Consider the following 24,679-nt stretch of genomic DNA (forward strand, 5'->3'; position numbering starts at 1 on the left):
CCACGTCCTTTGAATGATGGGGCAGCAGAGCTGGATGCAGCATTGCAGATGGGATCTGATGAGAGCAGAGCAGGGAGGAAGAATCCCCTCCCTCAAGGTGATCAGGCAACCCCAGGGCAGTGCCATGGCCAAAATCCCCATTGCTACTGGCAGGGACACCCAGGGCTGGCACAGGGCTCTGTGGGCACACAGAGAGCAGGAGGGAAGGAAGCAGGGAGGCAGGAGGGGTACAGGAGCTGACTCAGCTCATGGATGTCTTTATTGGAAGTCGATGTGGGACAGGCATGCGAACAGGACAGACAGACAGGAGTATTGCCTTGGTCACAGAGAATGGAACAGCAGTGGAAGGGCCCTGACCCCTCCAGGCCCCCGGGATCCCCACACCTCGGTCTCCTATTGCTTCCCATCCCATCCCTGCACCCCACTCCCCCCTAATCCCCTGTGCCCGTGGGATCAGCAGTGGGAGGGGGCCGTGGTGGCTCCTGCAGTGGAGCCTTTGGTGCCCTGAAGGGTCCCAGGGGCCGAGTGACGATGGAGGGGCCCGAGCAGAGATGTCCTGGTGAGCAGCTGGATCTCCAGAGCTGGAGGGGGAGGTGCAGCCAAAAGCGTGGGCAGGGGGAGGGGCAGCCCAGGGGGGCTGGGGCAGCGTGGCCGTGGCAGGGCTGGCACCAGGAAGGGGACCTGGGGCTGTCCCCGAGCTCCCTCCCAGCCCTGCTGCTCTGGGGCACCTCTCAGGGGGACCCAACTGCCAGCCCCACCCCGGGCATGGAGCTGGAGCTCTGGGGGAAGAAAACTCCTTGGGAAGAGCATCCCTTGGCCTTGGGGGCAGCATCCCTGGAGGAATGCATGTCCCAGCCTTGGGAAGAGCATCCCTTGGTCCTGGGGAGAGCATCCCTGGGGGAATGCATGTCCCAGCCTTGGGGAGAGCACCCCTGGGCTTTGGGGAGAGCATCCCTCAGCCTTGGGGAGGGCATCTCCCTTGGGAAGAGCATCCCTTGGCCTTGGGGGCAGCATCCCTGGAGGAATGCATGTCCCAGCCTGAGGGAAGCATCCCTGGGTTTTGGGGAGGGCATCCCTGGGGGAATGCATCCTTTATCCTTAGGAAGAGCATCCCTTGGCCCCATGGAGAGCATCCTTCCACCCTGGGGAGAGCATCCCTGGGGATACACATCCCTCCCCCTCAGACAGGGCATCCCTTGGGGAAATCATCCCTCCCAGGGTGCTGCCTGCATCCAGCTGGGGCTCAGGAGAAGGTGACCACCTCACCCTGGGGGTAACTGGAAGCGAGGGTGTCCTGGCAGGAATCTGTAATTAAAGACATAAACATTAAACATGGCATCAGATATTTGCTTCCATGATTTCTGTGGGGAGAAATGGGAGAGGGAGAGGGACACTGAGCTTCCAGGGGACCCCAGCTTAGCAGGATGCAGTAAACAGAGTAACCACAAAGTGAAGTGGCCTTTTCCAGAGGGATAAAATGCTGATGATGCATCTGTAAGTCAGGGGAAAATGGTTTAAAAAGCCTCAGAATGGTGGCAGAGATGGAGACTTGGGAAATGATTCTGCAAGAGAAACCACACATGGAATCAGGGATTTGGAGGGTATAAATGAAAAGAGGGGCAAAAACATCACCCTCCCCACATCCCTCCCAACCCTCCCCTCCCAGAAAGCTGCTCTTGCCCAAATCTTCCCCAGCCAGCCCCAAGCCAGATGTCCCAAAGCCAAACCTGGTGCATTTATCCCTCAGTGTTTTTTCTTCTCCCTCTCTCCCTCTCATTTGTCCTCATTGAATTAATTACCATTGATTGGAGTTCTGAGTCACCCCACGTGCCAGGGCTCAGTTTGCAGGCCAGGGGCTGTCAGGCAGGGAGTCAGTGCCTGATCCACCCCATGAGCTGTGGAATTCTGCTTTAAACCTCGCCCCAGCTCCTGCCCTTGACTTTGACCCAGCTGCCTCCCCTGCAGACCCAGCACAGCTCCAAAATCTCCTTTTCCACAAAATGAAAGTCCCATTCTCCACTGAGCATCACTGCTCAGCTCAGGTGAGCAATGCCCAGGCATGGAGGCTTTCCAAACCTCACATCCATAAAACCCCTGGGCATTAAAGAGCTCCCTGAGCTCAGGAGAGCTCCCCACCTCCAAAGACAAAATGGTTTGGGGACCCAACAGGATCCCCCTGCTGCTTTGGGGAGCAGCAGTGCCCACACACCCAGCAGCTGCTGCAAAACATCCCAGCTCTTGCTTCAGTTGCTCCTGCAAGCAGCTAAAAGCTCTTGGCAGGGCTCGTGTCCTGCTAGAAACATTCCCCATCAGGTCGATTGATTTAGCAGGGGCACGACTTGGCTTTTAACTCCCATCTCCTCCTCCCTGTTCAAAGCCATTTTGTGTGTTAGCTCGAGACCTGCTGCCCACAGCCTCCAGGGACCTGCCTTGGAAAGCAGCTTCCCAGCCTGGGAAAAAAATTAGCACGACTAAAAATAAATAACAACAGCCCAGATTTTTATTTTTTGTCCCCCAGACAAAGGCACCATGAGAAAACAGCTCCCCTGTGTTGGTTCCTTGGTACCAGCTCTGCTCTGCTCTTGCCCTCACGGCCCCTCTGTGATGTGCAGCCCCTTTCTCAAGCCTATTTTTGGGTGCAGATCTGCCACCAACCTCTGCAGGGAAGAGCAGGAGGTTTGGCACAGCCTGGCACGACCCAGCTCCAAACACCCTCAAGGTTTTGTTTGCTGTGCTGTGCCCAGAGCCATCACCCCCAAATTTCCCCACATGGGGATTTCACCCAGTCCCTCCCTGCCCCTGTGAGCATCTCCTCAAACACCCTGAGTGCTGCTGTGGGGGCTGCCAGCACCCAGCTGTGCCAGCCAATATTTGGGCAGGTCCCAAATGTTTGGGCAGAGCAGCCCTGAGGCTGTTTGGGGGTGTTGGAGGATGAGCAGCTGGACATTCCCCAGCTGATCCCCCCAGGGGGCAGCAGGGAATGGGGAGGGTTCTGCCCTGCTCAGGTGAGACCCCACCTGCAGAGTTCATCCCCAGGATGGATGGATGGAGCTCATCCCAATTTTCCCCCAAATCCATGAAAATTCTGGCTCCAGCAGCAGGTCTGTGCAGTGCTCAGCTCCTGTCATCCATCCCCAAGATCCAGCCCAAGGCACAAAATTTTCTCATGTCTTGGGGAGACCTCAGAGCCCCTTCCAGTGCCTAAAGGGGCTCCAGGAGAGCTGGAGAGGAACTCTGGAGGAGGGGGAATGGCTTCCCACTGCCAGAGAGCAGGGTTAATGGGATTTTGGGCAGGAATTGTTCCCTGTGAGGGTGGGCAGGGCTGGAGCAGCTGTGGCTGCCCCTGGGTCCCTGGCAGTGCCCAAGGCCAGGCTGGATGGGGCTGGGAGCAGCCTGGGACAGTGGAAGATGTCCTTGCCATGACAGAGAATGGGATGGAATTTAAGGTTCCTTCCTACCCAAACAATTCCCTGACTCTGTGATTACTTTCTCACAACCACCAGGACACATTCCCTGCCTGTCCCATACAGGGGGAAGTGTGACCCTGCTCCCAGAAGTTCACTGAATCCTTTCTGAGCCTCCATTTACCTTTTCCATGGGTAAAACCCAAGGATTGGTTGCCCGGGTGGAGGTGAGGAAGTAGCAGACTGGGAGCTGGGAGGCTCCTATTTATAAACTCCACTGATCCTATTTTGCATCTGCCTCTGCTCCCCCTGTTCCTCGGCAGCACGGGCAAGCCATGGGGTTGCTATTTATTTTCTGTTTTTCTTTATTGTCATCAAATAAGCAGTGAGGATTTTTCCTGGCAGCGCTGGGGAAGCCAGGAACAGGCTCCTTCTGGGCAGAGCAATTACTCTCTTGACATCTTCACCTCCTGCCCGGCTGCCTGACAGGCCTTTCTATTTTCTCAGCTCTCTCAGGCATCTCCCGAGAAACAGAGCAGTTGTTGCAACAATAAAAATTAATACTTTGCAAGCAACCCGGGATCATGGTGCAGCCTCCACGCAGTGCTGGACTCTGAGGCTTCCAGGAGGAAAAGAGAAGGAAGGAGCTGATGCTGGAGCAGGGAACTGCTCCCAAATCCCCCTGGTGCAAAGGCTGCTCTGGTTTGGCTCCTTGCACAGGGGGAGGTGGTCCCAGGGGTTTGATCCTTGTCCCAAAGTGCTGATCCATGTCCCAAGGTGGGCAGGCACAGCAGAGGAATGTGAGGACTCCAGCAGGGCAGCCCTGTGTCACCCAGCACCTCTGCAGTGCTGCAGGCCAGGCTGGACAGAGCCTGGAGCACCCAGGTCTGGCAGAAGCTGTCCCTGCCCTTCCAGCCCAAACCTCTCCATGCCTCCATGATCTCTGGTCCCATTCCCACTGTTGAGCATCACAGGAGAAAGGCACAGGGCACTAAAGCTCTGTGTGCTCCCACCCTGAGCATCCTGCTGCCCACAGGTGAGGGACACGTTCCTGAACCACACCCAGTGCTCACCCCTGTGCTGCTGCTCAGCCCTGGCAGGAACGAGCCCCAGGGAACCCATCCCATCCCAGGGAACCCAGAACACACCCAGGGAACCCAGCAAACACCCAGGGAACCCATCCCACCCCAGGGAACCCATCCCACCCCAGGGAACCCTGCGCACACCCAGGGAACCCAGCACACCCCAGGGAACCCAGCACACCCATCCCCAGCACACCCATCACACCCCAGGGAACCCAATACACCCATCCCATCCCAGTGAACCCAGCATACCCATCCCCAGGGAGTCCAGCACACCCATCCCACCCCCAGCACACCCATCCCACCTCCATGGAACCCAGCACACCCATCCCATCCCATCCCATCAATCCCATGCCATGCCATGCCATCCCATCAATCCCATCCCATCCCATCCCATCCCATCCCATCCCATCCCATCCCATCCCATCCCCAGCACACCCCATTCCCACACTGCCATGCCCCAACAGTTGTTTCACACCCCTTCATTTATTTAATTTTTTTTAATGCCCATTTTAGGGCTTGGGCAGGAGCAGTTGGACTCCCGTGGATTTATTCAGTTCCTCAGGAATAAATCCAACAACTTGGCTTTCTCTCAGAGCCTTTAGCCTGGGCTGGAACGTGTGCTCCTAGCAGAGCCCTGAGCACAGATAAGCCCATGAGGATATTCAGGGGAAGTATCGAATATTCCTGCTCTATTCTTATCCTATTCTCCAGGCAGCCAATTTTGGCCACTGTTTGAGATAAAAACCTGGGCTCCAGAGATATTTAGAGGTCTGCTCTGATCCACTACAGCTCCTCTTCTAATCTTACCCAGGGATTAACCCATGCTAATTCGCCCCCAAAACCAACCCAGACCCCACCTAAAAATAACAACAAGCTGTTTTCTCCTGCTGCATCCCCCAAATCCTGCTCAGAAGAAGGCGGGGAGGAAGAGGGAGAAGATGCGATGGGTTTTTCAGCAGTTTGGTGCCTCCCACTGAAATCCCTCCATCTCCCTTTCGGGGCTGGGCTGTTTTAGAGGAGCTTTTTGCACATTAGTCATCCCTTCTCCAGGGTTGCATAACGCCCCAGCTAAAAATTGCATCCTGCCGGCTCCGTGTCGCTCATGCCCAGCCCTCCTTGCTCTGGTGGGGATGAGATTTTGGGGGGTCCACCAAAGGTTTCCCACCCCAAACAACCACTCTGGCATTGGGATGAGCTGCTCTGGGAGCCTGAGGGGGGAAAGGCAAGGATGGGATCTCCTGGGATCTGTGGTTGTTCTGGGTTTAATCCTTCACCTCCACGAGACTCAAACCCCAAAGTTTGAGCATCTTGGTCTGATTCTTCTGCAAGAGACAGGGAGGGTTTCATACCTGCCTCATCCCCAAAGGCAGCACACGATCTGGGGAAATCATTTATGATCCAAAGACCACTGAAGGGGATATTCCAGCTCCTCCTGCTTCCAGAGGGGAGGATGAGCCAGAGAAGCACCTGCATGGTGCTGCTGTACCCACCCTCTGCCCAGTTCATGGAATTTTGGGTGATTCACGAGCCTGCCCTGTCACCCTGTCCATCTGCTGTGGGAATGCACAACTACACAAATGCAAGGAATGCAGCTGCACCCAACACACAAACTCAGCTGTGAGGGATGGATCAGCACCACAGCCCAGTGTGGCACATCCTGAGCAGAGGATGGATGGAGCTCATCCCAATTTCCCCTCAAATCCATGAAAATTCTGGCTCCAGCAGCAGGTCTGTGCAGTGCTCAGCTCCTGTCATCCATCCCAAGATCCAGCCCAAGGCACAAAGTTTTCTCATGTCTTTTCTGCTTCCCTTGGACTCTTGCACAGCTGGGAGGGAGGGAGGGAAGGGAAGGGAAGGGAAGGAAGGAAAGGAAGGGAAGGAAGGGAAGGAAGGGAAGGAAGGGAAGGAAGGGAAGGAAGGGAAGGAAGGGAAGGAAGGAAGGAAGGAAGGAAGGAAGGAAGGAAGGAAGGAAGGAAGGAAGGAAGGAAGGAAGGAAGGAAGGAAGGAAGGAAGGAAGGAAGGAAGGAAGGAAGGAAGGAAGGAAGGAAGGAAGGAAGGAAGGAAGGAAGGAAGGAAGGAAGGAAGGAAGGAAGGAAGGAAGGAAGGAAGGAAGGAAGGAAGGAAGGAAGGAAGGAAGGAAGGAAGGAAGGAAGGAAGGAAGGAAGGAAGGAAGGAAACTGAGGCACAGGAGGAAACCTGGGGTGGAGCACGAGGGTCCTGGCTGTGGGATCTGCCAAAATCCATCCCAGCTTCTTTCAGGTGCAGGAACCATGGAATCACAGAATCCATAAAGTTGGAAATAACCTCCAAGATCACCAAGTCCAGCCAGTGAACAGCCTTGCCCCACAGGAATCCTCCTCCTCATCATCCCCTGAGCACTGCTCCAGTTTGATGGAGGCAAAGGATCTGACCCCAGGAAAGCTCTTGGGGCTCTTTGCTTTTTAAACATGCCCAAATCTAAGCTCTCCTCCCCAGAGAAGTCCCCAGGCTCCAACCCTGACTTGCTCAGAGTGAAGAAAGAGGCCGAGAGAGCACCAAGAGGGGTTCAAGACCAGGACTGGACAGCCCAAAGCAGCCCCTTGCAGCCAGCCAAGACCCAAACAGGGAGGCTGAGCTGGACAGGACCGAAATGAGCCAGAGGTCAGGGACTGAAGGGTTTGTTCTAGTTCAGGAAAACACCTGAGATCATCCAAAATCCTCCCAAAAAAGACACACTCGAGCAAAACCCAGCAGTGCAAAGGGAGTTTGACTCTCCAGCCTCATCCTCCCAGGGATGGGGAGAGCCTGGTTCAAACCCAGCTCCCATCCCCATGGGAATGTTCTGCCCCACTGCCTCAAATCCATCCTGAGCAAGGATTCATCTCCCATCTATTTAGGCATCATTTAACCTCAAATCTCTCTCTGCCTGACTCCTCAACCCCAGCAGCAGCTTTCCCAAGGATCTTTATTCCTGCTCCCAGCCCTTCCCAGCTCTCCTGGGAGTATCCACACCCATGGTCCCAGCCTCTGTGTGCCCCCTGCACCCTCTCCCAGGGCCCTCCAGCCTCCATGGCATCTCAGAGCTGCTTTCCAAGGCCCTCAGGCCCGTCCCTGACATTGGAAGGAGAAGCAGACACAATCTGGGAAAGAACAAGCAGGATTTAGGCAGAAAAAGGCACAAAACAAGAGGGGAACCACTGCTGGGCAGGGAATAGAGGTTTATTCATCTGTTGCCTCCAGAAACTTGGAGCTGGTTTAAAAAAAAAAAAAAAAAGACTAAACAAAATAAAACCTAAAAATATATGAATTCAGCCATTTCCAGCATAATGAGATATAATTTTATGAGTCAACTTGTCCTTCTTGTGTTTCCACCACCCTTTAGCCCAACACAAATGGCCCACGGGAGGCAGGGCTCGACACCAGGGGGAATTGCAGGGTTTATTTAGGATGAATGATATTTCAAGGAGCGGAAAAGTACCCCAACACCTACTGCAGGGACACGAGCCAAGGTCAGTGGAGATGTCACAGCTCCTGCAGCCAGGGCAGGAGGAGCTGGGGAGGCTCAGGACCTGTTCCTGGGGGGGATGGAGCTGTCCCAGCTCTGGGCACTGGAGCCGCGGCGTGGTGGGGACGGGCAGAGGGACCCGAGGGCACAGCGAGCTCCTTCAGAGGATGGAGGGGAGAGCCAGAGGGACCCGAGGGCACAGCGAGCTCCTTCAGAGGGTGGAGGGGACACCCAGAGGGACCCGCGGGCACAGCGAGCTCCTTCAGAGGATGGAGGGGATGGGCAAAGGGACCCGAGGGCACAGTGAGCTCCTTCAGAGGATGGAGGGGACAGCCAGAGGGACCCGAGGGCACAGCGAGCTCCGTCAGAGGATGGAGGGGACAGCCAGAGGGACCTGGGGCACAGCGAGCTCCTTTAGAGGATGGAAGGGACACCCAGAGAGACCCGAGGGCACAGCGAGCTCCTTCAGAGGATGGAGGGGACACCCAGAGGGACCCGCGGGCACAGCGAGCTCCTTCAGAGGATGGAGGGGAGAGCCAGAGGGACCCCTGGGGCACAGCGAGCTCCTTCAGAGGATGGAGGGGACAGCCAGAGGGACCCGAGGGCACAGCGAGCTCCTTCAGAGGATGGAGGGGACGGGGGAGCAGGGCCGCTGCAGGGAGCAGGGGGAGCTGCAGCGGGACGCCAGCGGAGCCAGCCCCAGCGCGGGTCCGGCCGCACCATCTATGCTGCTCAGGCTCCGCGACTTGCCGTAGCCTCGGGGAAGAAAACAGACAGGTTAGAGCCGAGCAGCCCCCTGCAGGAATTCAGGAAGGGGGTTTGTGAGCACAGCCAGGCTCGCCTGGATCCTCCAGACCTTCCCACTCCTGCATCGAGCGGCGCCGGCCAAATCCGGGACTCGAGAGTCATCAATGAGACCAAATTGCTCTGCTGGAGCGTTGGGTTTTGTTTCCCAAATTGCTCTGAATGAGGAATGAGTCTGGGGATTTTGTGGGCTGAAGCAGACGGGGGAAAGCAGCAGAACTCAAACAAATATGGGATTTGGAAGGAGTGATTCCCCCAGCTCTGGTTTTTACCAGCGGCTGCTGACACCTTTCTCTGTGGAAAGGAGCAGGTAGACTTGCTCATTATTTTCCATAAGAAATTAAAGAGCAAATATTTCTATTTCTTTAAGCATGGGGACCCTTCACATCCCCCCAAAGAGCCAGGAATTTCAGCCAGAGGAAAAGTTCTCGCAGGTGAAAAGCCACTTTTGCTGGAAAGACACAAAGTCTTTGCACTGAAAATTGGATGTTAAAGTCCACAAAGCACCACTGCTAAGGATGAGTCTGTTCCCTGGATCTGCTGCCAAAATATGGGAAATTAATGATGCTCCCAGCTGTGATGAGCCCAATGTCCCAGCGCCTGGATCTTCCCTGAGAGCAGCAGGCTGAGCAAACCCAGCCAAGCCTGAGCCTTCCCCAGGCACCAGCGAGGTCCAGGGAAAGCAGGACCATGGAAGCAGCGTGGGGGGAGGCAGCTCCTGACAGCAGAAAACAAGGTGATGGATGGCCCCTATGGCAGTGCCAGCCTGGGAACCCCTCCCTGTCCCACCCCAGGAGCTCCTGGCACATCTTTGGGTTCTGCTTTGCTGGTGCTGGTTTGGATCAGGGATGAAGGCTCGCACCAGAGCAGTCACAGCATCACCAGGGGGATGCTGAGACAAGAACATCCCCTGAAAAACGCTCCAGAGCACTCTGCCAGTCTGGGGGTTCTTCCCTTTTGACGTTGTGTCCCCTTTTGACATTCTGTTCCCAGCCCCAGCAGGGATTCTCCAGCCCCTCCCCACCCCTCAGCCCCCAGGCAGACACAGCTCTCAGCTGTGAGGCAGGGGCAGGTCCAGGGGACACAGGGACACCTGCCCAAACCTGTTGCTGACTCCAGCAAAGCTCTGCCCTCCCTGCAGTGGAACAGAAGCGGGCCTGAGGAGAGGAGCAATTTCCTTATTTCCCTCTTGGCACGGATCACACAGAGAGCGAGGAGGGAAGCGAGCACAGCCCTGAGCTGGGCACAGCTGAGCTGGGAGTTCCCCACCCAAAGACCACCCTGCTCCCAGAGCACTGCCCAAAAACTGCATCAGGCTCATCCTTCCTTCCCTTGCTGCTTCCCCCGGCTGTGCTGGGGCTCTTTGAAGAGCTCACATGTTTCCTGCTGCCCCTGAGGGAAGAGATCCCAGCTGAGAGTTTGGATCCAGAGGTTTGGCAGGGAGTGTGATGGGTCAGGGATGGCTGCAGCAGCCTGCAGTGCTGATGGGGTTACTGGGGAGGGTCTTTGCCTCTCGCCCCCAGTTCTGAATAGAAAACGGTGCAAACAGGCACAGAAACAGGGACAAAATCACACTGCTCACTCTGAGTCTCAAGCATCACATTTTGAGACTTCATAAAGATGTTTGATTTCCCCAGGGACCCTCTGCAATGGACATCAGGGCAAACCTGCCCCAAGCCCAGCTCTCATTCTCCCCATCCATTTATACCAAGCCACGCTTGCAGGAGCACCTGGAAGGAGCTCAAGGCTCAGTCCCTCAAGGCTGTCACCTTCCCACCACACCCAGGGCCAGGTACCACCACAGGCTGAAACCACAAAGCACCCTGTGCTCTGCTAATTGCCACGGCTGATAAACAAAGCTGGTGTCCCAGTAACTCGCCCCGGGCTACCCACAGTCCCTGGGATTGCTTTAGGAACAGCTTGCTGCCGACAAAAGAGCGGTGTGTGACCCTGGGGTGCTCCCGGAGCTGGCACTGCCGGTTCCCCGCAGCTCCCTGCACGGTGGGGATGGGGGAGATGGGATGGGCAAAGCAGGGAGGCAGCAAAGCCCAGGAACGTCCTGTTGTTGCTGACAGAGGAAATAAAGAAATAAATTTGCAGGTCCCTGTGCAAATGTGGGCTGGTCCCCAGTCCCCCCCAGCCCGGCAATTCCAGGGGATGCTCCCGTGAGCATCGATCCCATCCTGCTCGCTCATGAGCCCTGCACTGACAGCAAGAACAGAGTGAAACTCAGCTCCACGGAGCCAAAATTCCCTGCTGTGCCATGCTAATGTGCTGATAAAGGAGGTAAGGATTTTTAAGAGGCATACAGATGTGGCATTTGGGGACACGGGCTGGTGGCTGAGTGCTGGGGGAAGGTTGGGCTGGTTGAGCTCTTTTCCAACCCAAGTGATTCCATGGTTCCATCCTACCCAGTCTCACTGGCTGGACTCATCCTGCCCCTCCATCCCAGCAGAGGACAGGGGTTTTGTGCCAAGACAGCCCCGTGCCAAGGGGTCTGCACCCAGCAGGACACATTTTTGGGAACTGCTGAGCAGGACCTGAGGGGAGATAAAGGGTCTGAAGCCATCCCTGGCAGCCAGGGAGCAAAGCAACACCATCAGAGGCAGCCACAGAAACAAGAAACACACTCCACAGAGGAATCCACAGCAATCCAGCTCAATCTGCTCCAGGCTCAGGTCCAAGGGCAGGAGGAGCTCTTCTCTCTCAGCTGCCCCAACAAGACCTGGAGTTGGGATTAACCCACAATGGATGCTGAGATCTGCAGCTTGTTCCCAAAGCAGCTCCCTCCCCTGATTTCCACAGCTTGTACAGACACCAGTACCTGTCCCAGGATCTGACAGATGGCCATCAGAGAGTCGGGCTCAGAACCAAGCTCATCTCAATTTGCAGAGCTGCCAACATCCCAGTACCAGAACAAACAGCCTCAGCAGGAGATAAATCAAGCCCAAGGGAGGAGGTGCCTCTGCGGCTCCCAACGGATTTTGGTTGGAGGCTGCTTCACCCCCTGGTCACCTTGGTCACCTCTGGTCATCTCTGGTCACCTCTGGTCATCTCTGGTCAGCTCTGCTCACCCCTGACCACACTGGAGCATTTCACTGGGCCAGCCCTGACCTCCCAGGACAGCCTCCCACCCATCTATCCCACAGCCCAAGCAGGACATGGGTACTGAGCTTTCCTCTTCCCAAAGGAGTTGGAGCATCACTGGAGCCCCTCTGGACTCCAGATCCAGATTCCTCCAGGTGCAGCATCATTCCAGCACCATGGGGATGAGTGACCCGTGCACACTTCTGCTTTAAAACTCTGCAATTGCAGGGAGAACACCAGAACACCCCAAGAACAATCACCACAGTGCCTTTTAAAGAGCTGCTGCTGCAGCCACCACACAAGGACAGAAATCTCCTGGTCTCCTGCAATCCAGTGATGGGATTTGGCAGTGAGTGAAAGCAACTCTGGATCCTCAACTCTTAGAGCTGCTCCACTTCTCCTGGCTTCAGTGGAACCAGATTGAAATGCTTCAGCTGAAGCCTGACTTCAGCATCTTCTAAGGAGGAAGATCAGCATTGGCTTTCATCCCTCCCCTCCACCCCTTCCAGTTCAGCATTCCAGTCTGGAGTGGGACCAAACCTCTCTCCCCTCCCCATTAAGAAAAGAGACCAACTTCTCAGGAAAAGGCAGTTCCAGGGAAAAAACATCAGGCATTCCAAGCAGATATTTGATGGTACCCCAAGGATGAGGAAGGCTTTCCCTCTTTGTCCTTTCTGAGGCTGAGCAGCAATGCCAAAGGGAATCCTTGATTTCTCAGGAGGAAACAACCAGTTCACTTCTACTACTGAGAAATGTGATTGCCACAAACACCTCCCTGCATCCCATCCAGTCTGTGCCATCCCAAGCAACTCCCAGAGTAACAAACCCTTGAGGCTCTCCAAAGCACCACCAGGTTTTGGGGAGCAGCTCAGAGAGCAGCACATCCTGCCTGGTCCCAGCTCCCAGGGAGCTTCCTGGGGGCTCTGGGCATCACTTGGTACCAGGGAGTAGAAGTAGGTCAGCTCTGCAGCTACAGCATCCCACGCCACCCTGGACACACAAAACACTGCACAAGTGGAAAACTGAGCTGTGCCCTGAGAGTTATCCCAGCAATAGGATTTTGGGGCACTGGATTTACCCTCTCTGGGGCTGGAGAGCTTGGAGACGGCAGAGGAGCAGAGAAGTCTGGGACCAGGTTGAAGAAGATTTTGTTTTGTCATGGGAAGAAGAGTTTTGTGTTTTCCTGACTCATCTCCCCCTCAGTTTCCCATGGAAAACCTCAACACTTAGCACAGCTCCTGTTCCAAACCCAGAGGAGCCTTTCTGGCAGCCCGGAGCTGCTGGCAAGGCAGCACCTGACACATCACAGCTCCCCACGCTCCAACCCACTGAGAGCCACCGGAGGGGAGAGGAAGGGAAAAGCCTCTGGATTCTTTTTCCCCTACTGAAAACCTTTTGGCCACCTTCAGTCACAACCCTCACCATGTCCCCAGGAGAGATGTCCCACTCACACCAGCCAGACATGAGTGGTTGCACCCCAGGGAGAGGAGCTGGAGGGGCAGGGGTTGGAGCACTCTGTCCTCAGGGAGGGCAGTGCAGCCAGCACTGGTCACAGACCCCAACAGGGGCAAGTGGGGAGAAAACAAAATGTGGAGCCAGCAGGGAGAGATGTGTTGGACGGAGGTGAAGCAGATGGAGAGGCAGGGAGATGTGGATTTGGGGAGCAGAGAACAGCCAGGCAGGTGGATGGAGATGAACCAGCCTTGGATCGGCCCAACAATCTCAGCCTCCACCTCTCCCTCCCTGCCCAGGTGCTGCTCACACCTCCAGCTGTACCTTTCTGGATGCCTCCATCAGCTGCACAGGAGAAGTCCCCCGTGGCCAGCAGGAAGCACGTGGAGGATTTCTTGTTCTTGTCCCGGGTGCTGGAGCGCCGCATCGGCCGCTTCTCCTCGTCCGCTGGGGACAGCGGCTGCTCCTCGTCCGACAGCACCACGTTGGCCTCGCCGTTCTGCTTGGAGTCTGCAAGGAGGGGGCACAGAGCCCTCAGCAGCTGGCAAACCCACGGGACAAAGTGCTCAGGGTGGGCAGGAGGGGTTGGTCAGACCGTGCTAGGAAGCAGAAGGGCAGGTTGCAGATGGCCCAGAGCAACACCCGCCAGTTCCGGGGCTGAGCCCAGCCTGGACACGCTCGTTCAGAGCAGCCAGGGGAGCAGGACCAGGACAGAGAGAATTCCAAGCAGATCTAGTCCTGCTGAGGGTTATAAAACCTGCATGAAACCAAAGCTGGGGATGAAACACCCCAGGTTTTTGAGATCCACCCACCTAATTGGAGGGAATTAGCTCTCCAAAATTCACACTGCTGGGGAACGGGCTGCTCGGGGTAGTGGGAAGTGCTAATTTATGTCCCCTGGCTCCCTGGTTCGTTGGCTGAGAGGATGCTCTGCCACGTGAGGGCCTGGCCTGAGCTCCTGCCTCTGACAGCTCCCTGCTGCCAGGGCTCCTGAGGCAGATGGGATTCCCAGGCATGTGGGAAAAGGAGATTTATAAAGGAGAAGTGCTGTTTGGGGCACCCCGAGCTCCCTGTTTCCCCAGCAGGGGAAAACCCATCACTGTTAAACACATGTGGTCAGATGTGCAGCTGCCCAGGGCTGACCCCAGCGTTGGTGCAGGACACAGCCCCACCATGGTGCCTCCTGTTCCAGACACCCCAGGGGTGCCACTGGCAGCAAACCAGGACAGAAGGGGCAGAGCAGCCACCACGGGCAGCACTGACAGTGGGGCAGGGCTCCCACAGACCCCCAAAGTTAGCCCAAGGGTTATCCCCCATGGCTGGGGCTGTGCCTCCTCCTGATCCAAAGGAAACACTGATCCAAAGGAAACCCCAAACTTCAGCTCAGTGCATGAGATGAAAAAAAAGAAATATCCAGGGGCAGGTTTTGCTCAGGATTTGGTGCAGCAGAGCAGGGATTCTGTCTGCCAGCAGAGGAATGGGGAGGTGGGGTCAAGCCTCAGGGAACATCCATGGATTTATCAGTTTTGGTGAAGATCACCCTGATTTACGGTGGGAAGAAGGAAAGGAAGAATCTGTCCCAAGGGCATGACCAGGCTAACATGGGAACAGGGCGAGTGGCCTTACCTCTGTCACTGTGAGGGGCACGTGGGTTAGGCAGGGACACCTTGGAACCCAGCACAGTGCCTTGATCTGTGCCATTAGGAGGGAAGGACATGGCCTTTGGGAAGCAGGATATGGCGTTTTGGAAAAGCAGGATATGGCCTTTGGGAAGCAGGACATGGCCTTTGGGAAGCAGGGTAGGGCCTTTGGGAAGCAGGATAGGGGTTTGGAAAAGCAGGGTAGGGGTTTTGGGAAGCAGGGTAGGGCCTTTGGGAAAGCAGGGTAGGGCCTTTGGGAAGCAGGATAGGGGTTTGGAAAAGCAGGGTAGGGGTTTTGGGAAGCAGGGTAGGGCCTTTGGGAAAGCAGGGCAGGGCCTTTGGGAAGCAGGATAGAACCTTTGGGAAAGCAGGATAGGGCCTTTGGGAAGCAGGACATGGCTTTGGGAAGCAGGATGTGGCTTTGGGAAGCAGGACATGGCTTTTTCCCCTTCCTGGATGGGGGATTTGCCCTGCAGTGCCCTGGTGCACCAGCACAGCCCCCAACACCCTCACACCCCAGGGGTCCAAGGTCTCACCCCTGGAGCTGAGGCCACATCCTGCACCATCCCCAGTGACTTGGGGACACAAACTCACTGCCCTGAGGGCTCCCAGAGGTGTCCCCCTCCCTCAGCCCTGCCTCTGGGCTCTCACCTGACCGCTTCCGCTCAGTGGCCCCCTCCTCCACTGCCAAAGGGCAGGTGTCGCTCTGGGTGCTGTTCCGGGGCGAGTTTTCCTCGGATTTGCCGTAGGTGGGGGAGTCCAGCGGCGCCGGACGGGGTATATGCTTTTTCTTCTTCTTTGGCAGCTTCTGCTTGGCCATGGCCAATGAATAGTACATCCCAAAGTTATTGACGATGACGGGCACGGGCATGGCGATGGTCAGCACCCCGGCCAGGGCGCACAGGGCCCCCACCACCATCCCTGACCACGTCTTGGGGTACATGTCACCGTAACCCAGCGTCGTCATGGTGACCACGGCCCACCAGAACCCGATGGGGATGTTCTTAAAGTGAGTGTGGTCGCTCCCGGTGGGGTCGGACGTCTTGGCTCCGATCCGCTCGGCGTAGTAGATCATGGTGGCGAAAATCAAGACCCCCAAGGCGAGGAAGATGATGAGGAGCAGGAATTCGTTGGTGCTGGCCCGGAGCGTGTGGCCCAGCACGCGGAGACCCACAAAGTGCCGCGTCAGCTTGAAGATGCGGAGGATGCGGACGAAGCGCACCACCCGCAGGAAGCCCAGCACGTCCCGGGCAGCTTTGGAGGACAGGCCGCTGAGACCCACCTCCAGGTAGAAGGGCAAGATGGCCACGAAGTCAATGATGTTGAGCAGGTTTTTAATGAAGAGAAGCTTGTCTGGGCAGCAGACGATGCGGACCAGGAACTCGAGGGTGAACCACAGCACGCAGACCCCTTCGATGTAGGTGAGGATGGGCTCCGTCTCCACTTTGTGGGTCAGCAGCACCGTCGTGGTGTTGCCGACCACCAGGGTCTCCGTCACGTTGACATCGATGTTGAAGGCCTCGTGCGTCTCCAGGCAGAAGGTCGTGATGGAGACCAGGATGAAGAAAAGCGAGGCGAAAGCAACCACCTGTGAAAGTCAAAATTACACGGGCTGTGAGCTGATGTGGGGCAACCTCTTCTGGCTGGAGGAGGGCAAACACTCCAGATGCTGCCATCCACTGCGCCAAGACCAAGGGTGGAGAATGAGGAGGGAACCCTGGATGTCTCCCATGAGCTGACAGCAAATCTCAGTGCCTGGAGCCATCAGTCCAGGACTGCTCCAGGATCTGTACAGGAGAAGCTGTGCTGGGCTCCAGCTGGGCCAGAAGATGTGCCAGGAATGGGGATGAGGGGGAACTGGGACAGTCTGGGACTGGAGCAGTCTTCCAATGGGAACAGACATGAAAAGGGAATTTTGACAGGACAGATTCAAAGAGCTTTCCCCCACATTCATCACAAACCCCTCCAGATGCCAGGTTCACACTGTTCACAGCTGTGAGCTTTGGGCTCTGCATGTGTCAGATCCATCTTTTCACCCCTCCCTGAGGGTCAGTGGTGGGTGATGTGCCCACAGAAAGTCCAGGACTGGGAGGGCAGGACGAGGAAAGGAGAGCAGCAGGCAGAGCTCAGCCTCCTGCTGATGCCTGGGCCTGGTGACATCCAGATGTTCACCGAGATGTTCCCATTTCTCCGCTCTGCCCAAGCAGGGAGACCACTGTCCTCTCCACGTCACGTCCTCCCTTCTCCTCACCTTAGATGTGACCGAGGAGGGGCTGGCAGAGAGCACATTGTTGTGGTCCCATCAATCCTGCTCAGCTCCCTCCCTCCCTCAGGGCGAGCCCATTACCTGTTTCCAAGAGCCATCACCCCCCAACAAAAAACAAAAAAAGAGCTTCAGAACAGGAAAACTCTTGTTCTACTTTCCTCCATCACAAAACCTGGGTGCCTTCAGCATCCCAGAAGCAGGTCCTGCTGCAGCCCCTCTGCTGCACCTGCACCAAGCAGGCTGTGACCCTTTGCTGTCAAAGCCACCCAGGCAGCTGCTCCTGGCAGAGCTGCACCGTGAGCTGCTCCAGGCGACAGCCCAGGATCCTCGGCTGGAGTGAATCAGCAGCACAGACAGCCTGAGTCACGCTGGAGAAGCAGCGGGGCCCGGCCAGCAGCGGTGCCGTGCCCACAGCCCTGAGCCTGCCAGAGCATCCTCAGGGGAGTCCCGAGGGCAGGCCCGTGTGGGGCTGCCACAGGGAGCACCAGCCCTGCAAGAGTTCCGTGTGGAGTTTAAATCGGGCACAAAATGATGGAGAAACCTCTAGAAGATGATTGTCCTGCCCAGTGAGATGGAATGAGAGGCTCCTCACCCTCAATCAAACCCTTTGGAGCACATGGGGATTTGGATCTGAAGGCTCATCAGTCGTGTGCAATTTGGGAAACAAATCCAGCAAAATTGGGATCTTAAAGCAAGGCCAGCTTAACCAGACAAGTGTCTCTACACAGTGGTGGCACAGCTGAAATAATCCGCTTTTCAGCTCAGGGCTGAGTCACGTTCTGAGCTTCCCTGCATGGGGAATCTTGGGAAAACCTGAAGAGTAAAAATTTAGACTTAAAGCAAAGTAGACAGAAAAAATCACCCAGAAAAGGAGTGGGACCATGCAAACACTTGAGTAATGAAGGAGCCCTGCTGCTGGGTGTGAGGTGAGACCTGATTTAGCCCAAGGAGCAAAATCAATCTTTAAAAATAGAAGGAAGAGTTGGGTTCACAACCAGTGCAACCATCATGTTCCCCCTGAGTGCTGCTCCAGTTCTGTGGCTGACCCCAGACGTCTCACCTCAGCTTCAGTCTCTGCTCCAAACTCAAGTTCTTTTCCAAAAATGTCTTTAAAAGAAAATAAAATCTATCTATAAACCCAGTATTACCAATACACACCAGAACTGCACCAAACAAGTCCTCCAGAACCTGTGGGTGTCCTACACAACCTTGACCTGCACTCATCAGCTTGAGATGGGGCTTCCCAAAAATTCCATGACCCTACAGAGGGTCACAAGCCTGAAAGTCCCCATGAAAGTGAGGTCAGGACTCACAGCTGGGCTGCAAAGGGAAAAAACAATGAGGAGCTGCATGTAATAAGAGTTTGGATGTCGAGGTAAAATCACAGCCAGGAGTTTCCCATGGGGAGGAAATGTTAAGCTCCAGCTGGGACAGCAGTTGCACCAAGGACCAAATATTCCCTGAGTGGAACTGGACTGAGGAGCCAGGACCAAATATTCCCTGAATGGAACCGGACTGAGGAGCCAGGACCAAATATTCTCTAAGTAGAACTGGGCTGAGGAGCCAGGACCAAATATCCCCTGAGTAGAACTGGACTGAGGAGCCAGGGTCCCCACGGCCATCGATGGTTCATGGAAAAGAGGCTGAAACATGGCAGAGATTTCTCAGCATGTGCTCACACAGTTGCCAGCTCAGGAGGAGAAGTGCTGGAGGAAGGGAAGGATGGAAATAACAAGGAGCCAACTGAGTCAGGGCCCAACGGGCTGCTCATGGGGAGGAGGAGCCAGGACCAGAGAAATTCAGCTCTCGGGACTTTCAGTCACAGCTGCCACACAGAGAGGGAGAGACTTTACATGGACAGCCTGGGACTGCTGCTTCCCAAGGTTTGGCAACATGCTCCTCAGCTGCTCCAGCACATTCCAGAACCAGCAGCACCCCTTGGCTCTGGCAAGAAAGAGGGAGACCCCAAAATGGGGGATTGAAGAAATCCCAACCACCATAAACCTCACAGAGCACGAATGTTGTACCCACAGGGATGCCCATGAGTCCTGCAGTGTCCCAGTGCTGGATGGGGACTCCAGCCAGGAGCTTGGGCTGGTTGTGTTGCTCTGTGCCTCAGTTTCCCCTCTTGCCAGAGCAGTTCCCCTAAGCTATGGAAAAACTATTCTGGTATTGTTTCCTGTTGCCTCTGGAAGTTGACGGTTCCCATGGCACTGCTGAGCTGAACATTTATCTGGAGCAGTGAGAAGGAAGCAGGGAGATCCCAGTACAAACTGGTCCCTCTCCAGCCCTAGCTGGGCCTCAATCACAACCATCTCTGCTCCCTCCAATACATTCCTCCTCCTAAAGCCTTCCAGGAGCAGCTCAGCACACAGGAAAAGCAGAACCAAATGACACCAGGGGGAAAAAATAGGTTGAATTATTGTGCTTGGGTTTATTTTTAATTTTGTTTAATTTTTTATTTGGAGCTTTACACCACTCAGAGCATCTCTCCAAGGTGAAGAGCCCTCAGAGATGGGCAAAGGAGGGGGTACCCTTTTAAAATGGGTTCAGCTCTTGCTGCCCGAGCATTCCCTGCGTGTGTTTGTGTTGCTCTAACATTTGCTGCAAAAACACCTCCTTGCCAAACTGACCCCTGCCCCGCGCGCTGCTCGTGGGTGTGAAATGCTGCAGAATTTCTTACCATCCACGGGGCTTTTTTACACCTCTAAATGCATCCAGAATCCATCTCGGTCCCAACTGCCTGCCTGGGTGTGAGGCAGATTTATCCTCTGGGCGTGCCAGGGGCTGGCTGGGTACGGGGGGTCGGTGGGCAGAGCTTTGGGGATGATCCACGAGGAGCTGGCACAGCAGACACAGCACAGAGCTGGGAGCTGCAGACGTGCCTGGTTTGGGGACACGTCCTGGGCACGCCGGTGCCTGTGGGTAGGGACTGCCTGCGTGCCCAGGGAGGGTGGTGGGCTCTGTGGGGAGGGGATGAGCTCGTGTGCTCACACAGCACTGGGGCCACGCACTGTGAGGGGGCTGTGGGGCTGTGGCTGGGGTGTGCTGGCTCTGTGAGGGGACAGCGGGCACGGGGTGTCCTTTGGGGCTGCAGTTCCTACACATGAGGAGCTTGGGGACAGCCATGAGGATCCTGTTTGCTGCAGAACCCTGCAGCCCTGACCTCCACTCCACACCTGGGCTGGTAAATGTGGGTTTTGGCATCGTGCAGCCCAGCAAGAGGAACCCAAACATCCTATCCTAGAGCATCCTGAAACTCTGCCAGGAGTCAGCCCTGCCAAGGACAATCCCTCATCTCTGCTTGCCCAGGAGGTGCCCAGGGAGCACTCGAGGGCACAAAGGGGGCAGGGACTATGCTTGGCCCCAGTTTCAGCCCAGCTCTCCCAGATGTGCTGTGTTGGGAGGGGATTGGGAGCCAATGGAAGACATGTCCTGTAGGATGGGAGATGGTTCACGGGCCCCACAGTAGGAGGGGGACAGTTATGGGGGGTGGTTCATGTATCCCATCAGGAAGTCAGTGTTGCCCTCGGGATGGGGAGGTGAGGACACAACCCCAGCACGGCCCATCCCTCCTCCCCACCGCGCGTTGGGAGCTTACCCTGGCCGCCTTGGACGAGTAGGGATCCTCAAAGAGCGCCCACATCTTGGGCTGCCAGTTCCTGCAGCAGCCACCTCCTCCAGCAGCCCCCGCCGCCCCTGGGGGCCTGTCATCCATGCCCAGGCGCTGAAGGGCCATCTCCCTACCCCCCTCCTCTTCAGGCTCCTCTCCAGCAGCCCCTCCACCAGGCTCGGGACTCTCAAAGATGTCCAGGGCCTCCTCGGCGTCGCGGTGCTGCCGGTAGGTCATCCAGCAGCAGGGCTCCACGTCGGTCTCGTCGATGCCCCAGTAGGTGAGCTCCTCCTCGAAGAGGGGCCCGCAGATGTCCGCGGGGCAGTGCAGCTTCCCGGTGCGGTAGTAGTTGAGCACGTAGGAGAAGATCCCGGGGTGGCGGTCGAAGAAGAACTCGTTGCTTTTCCCATCAAAGTCAAAGTTGCTCTGGGCATCGGGGTCAGCCAGCCAGGCCAGGCGGGTGCCCGGCAGAGTCCGCAGGGTGCTTTTGTACGTCTCGTGCCGGGTGCCACCTACATTGATGGTGATCTTGTCCGACTCTTCCCCTTTGCCCATCTCTTCCTTCAGGCATGTTTTGGAGGGTGGTTTGTTCCCAGACTTGCGTCCACGGTAGGAGGAGACACACACCGAGCTGATCATAGATTTCGGTGGATGGGAGATGCCCACAGCGTGCACCCTTCCTCCGGGCGAGGAGCTGGGGTCCAGCGAAGGCGGGAGAGGAGGACAGAGATGGGACTGGGGAGGGGAAAAGGGGGGGCTCAGGCTGGGCTCTGGCCTCGGGGGGAGCAAGCTGGAGCCGCGCCGGACACCGCCGGCTGCTGGGGGACAGCAGGGGAGGCTGCAACCTCCACCCCCTCCAAAGCCACCCCCCCCAAATAAAACCGCCCTAAACCGGGAGCCAGCCCAGCCCTGCCGGGCAGCAACAAGTGCGGGACGGAGGGGGCCAGGAGCGGCCGGGGGGGTGCGGCAGCCGGGGGGGCTGCGGGCCCGGCCGGGAGGACGCTGGGGGAGGGATGGGGGGATGCTGAGCCCGGCCGGGCGCTGTGTCCCCCCCCGCTCCCGGTACCTGCAGCGCCAGGCGCGGGGGGGCCCCGCTGCCCGCCCCTCCCGCTCCGGCGGCTCCGCGCTCCCTCCGCCCCCCCCGGGCCGGGCTCGGCGAGCAGGCGGCGGCCGGGGGGCTCTTCCCCGCTCCCCGGCGGAGAGAAGGGGGGATGGATGCGCCCTGTCCGCCTCCCCTCCCGCTCTCCCTCGCCGGGGGTCCCCGGTCACGCGTGCCCGGCCCGGGGGGCCCTGTTGCGCCCCGGCGGTGCCTCCCCGCGGGGCTCGGAGCGAGGGAGGCGGCGGGAGCGGCTGCGGGGCTCGGCGGGGATTTTATAGGGCTGGGAGCGAGCGGTGGGGTTACGGGAACCGGCACCGCCCCGCCGGGGGGCCGGGGACCCCCCGCCCCAGCGCCAGCCCCGCAGCCCGCCCGGTGCCCCCCCCACCCTCCCTCTCATCCCCGCATCCATCCCTCTCTCCCTCCCTCCCTCCATCCTCCCATCCCTCCATCCATCCCTTCATCCCCTCCACCCCCAGCCCAACCCTCCGCCTACCCCCGGCTCCCCCGCACCCCCCGGCACCGGCTCACCTCCCCGCGGGGCCCGACGTGCCGCTGAGGGTCTCGGGGGGTCGGTGTCAGCGAGGACTGAACCCCGGACACCCCAGCTCCTCTTCGCGCCGGAGGGGAAATGCAGCCCAGAGCTGCCTGCGGATCTGGAGCCAGCTCTTGGCAGAGGCTCCCGCAGATCCCATCCCTCCCTGGCTCGCAATCCCTCGCTCACCGAGAGGTCAGGAGGGACCGACCCCGGGGCCGGTGGGGAGCTGGGAGGCTGCACTCAGAGCTGACCCCCCTTCCCTCCCACCACCCTCCCCGAGCATCTCTCCGCCCTGTTTCTGCTCCTGCGTGTGAGATGCCCCTTTCCCGCAGCGGCTGCCGAGCTCGGGGTACCAACCCCCCCATCCCCAGGGCCCTTCCCCTCAGCCCCCCCCTCCCTGGGGGGCTCCGACCCCCCGGGATGCCGCTGATGCTCAGCCCCAGCTCCTGGGCTGGGGAGGAGGTGAAGGGCTGTGCTGCCCCCGGGCCAAGGCTGCCCCCGGGTGAAGACCTGAGGGACTCATCCTGCCAGCACTGTTTATTCTGCACTGGCACTGCTGGTGCTGCTGCACGGAGGGGTGGGGGATGTTTTGGGGTCATAGAAGGGATCCAAGCCCAGCACAGGCCTGTTATTGGGGTGGGGGTCTCATCCAGGAGGGTCAGCACTTGGAGAAGGGAGTTCTTGGTGCAGGGCAAGGGGATGTGGAGCAGGGGTGCTCTGCACCTCCCTGGGCTGTGTCACCCTGCCAGGACCCCTCCTCAGCCCTGCCCAGCTTTGTCCCCTCGGTGAAGCGCCCCCAAAATCCGGGGGTAGCGGGGTAAAAACGCTCCACCCAAGCAAATCCACGAGGCGCGAGAGCCACGCTCGAATCTTACCACCAAGCAAGCCCTGCTCCAGCTGGGACTGCAACTCCACAGCTTGCAGGGCCGGATCCTGGCGGAGCTCCACACCCAAAGCACCCGGAGCTGCACCAGCGGGAGAGCCTGGAGCCCGAGGGAAAACCGTGCTGGAAAAATCGAGCCTTGCATCACCGGCCAGGCATCGCAGCTTAGCTCCTCATCGTCGTAATGCGAGTTTGGCCAGGAGGAAGGAATGCTGCGACCTGATGCTAATATTTTATCTGTCGACTTTCATCCCGCCAGGAAGAGCTTCGTGCACCCAAGCGCGGCCGTTCCTGGGTGGGAGGAGGTGGCCAAGCAGACAAATGAGTTGTTTCTGGGGAAGGAAGGGATCTTTTAGCCAGCAACACCCGCCCAAAGCTGTCTGCTCTCTAAATATGCCTTCTGATTTTTAATGTCCATGGGAAAAAAAAAAAAAAAAAAGAAAATAGAGAGAAGGAGAGAAAATGGAAAGAGCTGGATGAACAAAGGCCTTTTTGGATCAAGAAGGAGTTACTTCTGCAGGGATGTCCTGCAAGGCTCAAGGCATCTCAGATAACATCCAGACAAAGGATGGAATGAAGAGCAGGACCTGGGAGATCTCAAGGAGGATCAGCTCTAAACTGGAAAGCTTTGGGTGGGTCCTGAGGGGTCTCTGGGTCCTCCCCGCCAGTGTGGCCTCTTCCCCTGACCCAGCACAGCACCCTGAGCCTGGCCCATGGTCCAGCACATCAGGCACATCCCCGGAGGTGGGGACAGAGCAGCACAGGATGCTCAGGGGGCTCAGTGGCCTCACAGAGAGGTTTGGGACACGCTGGGCTCCCTCAAGGTCTCTGTCCATGGAGGCACAGAAGAGGAGGGTGGACTGCAGCAGTCTTGGGAGAGACAATCCTGTTTTGGTGTAGAAACGGCCAAACCAACCTCTCCAGGTCCTTCCAGCCCAGAATGATGTTAATGGAAGATGTGCTGTCCTCAGGAATCGCTGGGTGCTTCAAACAAGGGCTCTGCCCTCATGTTTTTGGTGGGACAGATTCATCCCTGATCCCTTGACCCCCATCCTAGCGTGTGATCCCCAAGAAACCTTTCTAGACTCTCTGTTGGAGGTGGGTCTCACCAAACAAGCTGTCACAGGCTCTGTCTCTGCTCTCTGCCTTGCCAGGTGAATTTTCCAGCTACAATCACTCATTTCAGCAGCGCGGGTTACCCCGACAGAGTTTGCAGCCCCATCGCTCCGTGAGCTCAGGCTGGCAGGGGAGCTCGCGCATCCCTGCTCCGGGTGGGGAATGAAGGCTCCCGAGCCGCTGTGCTCTGTCACACAGTGCCACCTTGTGT

The 24,679-nt window shown here is 57.4% G+C and overlaps 1 protein-coding gene across 3 annotated transcripts; it reads right to left on the minus strand.

Moving 5' to 3' along the window:
- Nucleotides 1-228: 228 nt before the first annotated feature.
- Nucleotides 229-23,734, minus strand: KCNC4 (potassium voltage-gated channel subfamily C member 4). Of its 3 annotated transcripts, none has more exons than XM_033080060.2 (5): nucleotides 23,345-23,731; nucleotides 20,824-21,570; nucleotides 15,608-16,544; nucleotides 13,641-13,826; nucleotides 229-1,305 (listed from the first exon to the last, which is right to left on the minus strand). In XM_033080060.2, exons 1-5 carry the CDS (start codon nucleotides 23,495-23,497, stop codon nucleotides 1,244-1,246), a joined length of 2,085 nt encoding a protein of 694 aa, XP_032935951.1. In that variant the 5' UTR covers nucleotides 23,498-23,731; the 3' UTR covers nucleotides 229-1,243. The 3 variants fall into 3 exon arrangements, with proteins under 3 accessions (XP_032935951.1, XP_032935950.1, XP_032935952.1); XM_033080059.2 differs by lacking the exon at nucleotides 229-1,305 and adding an exon at nucleotides 7,667-8,729 and having other exon boundaries at nucleotides 23,345-23,734; XM_033080061.2 differs by lacking the exons at nucleotides 229-1,305; nucleotides 23,345-23,731 and adding exons at nucleotides 7,667-8,729; nucleotides 22,463-22,798.
- Between the last annotated feature and the right edge of the window lie 945 nt (nucleotides 23,735-24,679).

Source organism: Catharus ustulatus, chromosome 25 (genome assembly GCF_009819885.2).
Source record: "Catharus ustulatus isolate bCatUst1 chromosome 25, bCatUst1.pri.v2, whole genome shotgun sequence".
Lineage (NCBI taxonomy): Eukaryota > Metazoa > Chordata > Aves > Passeriformes > Turdidae > Catharus > Catharus ustulatus.

Bases quoted from the DNA above. Each gene is read 5' to 3' on its own strand.
- KCNC4 (XM_033080059.2), bottom strand. From the start codon at position 23,497: ATGCAAGGCTCGATTTTTCCAGCACGGTTTTCCCTCGGGCTCCAGGCT. The intron at 21,571-23,344 runs GTAAGATTCGAG...TCCCCTCCCCAG, and splicing joins GGAGCAGGGCTTGCTTGGTG to TCCCATCTCTGTCCTCCTCT. The intron at 8,730-13,640 runs GTACAGCTGGAG...TTCTTCCCCGAG, and splicing joins TGATGGAGGCATCCAGAAAG to GCTACGGCAAGTCGCGGAGC.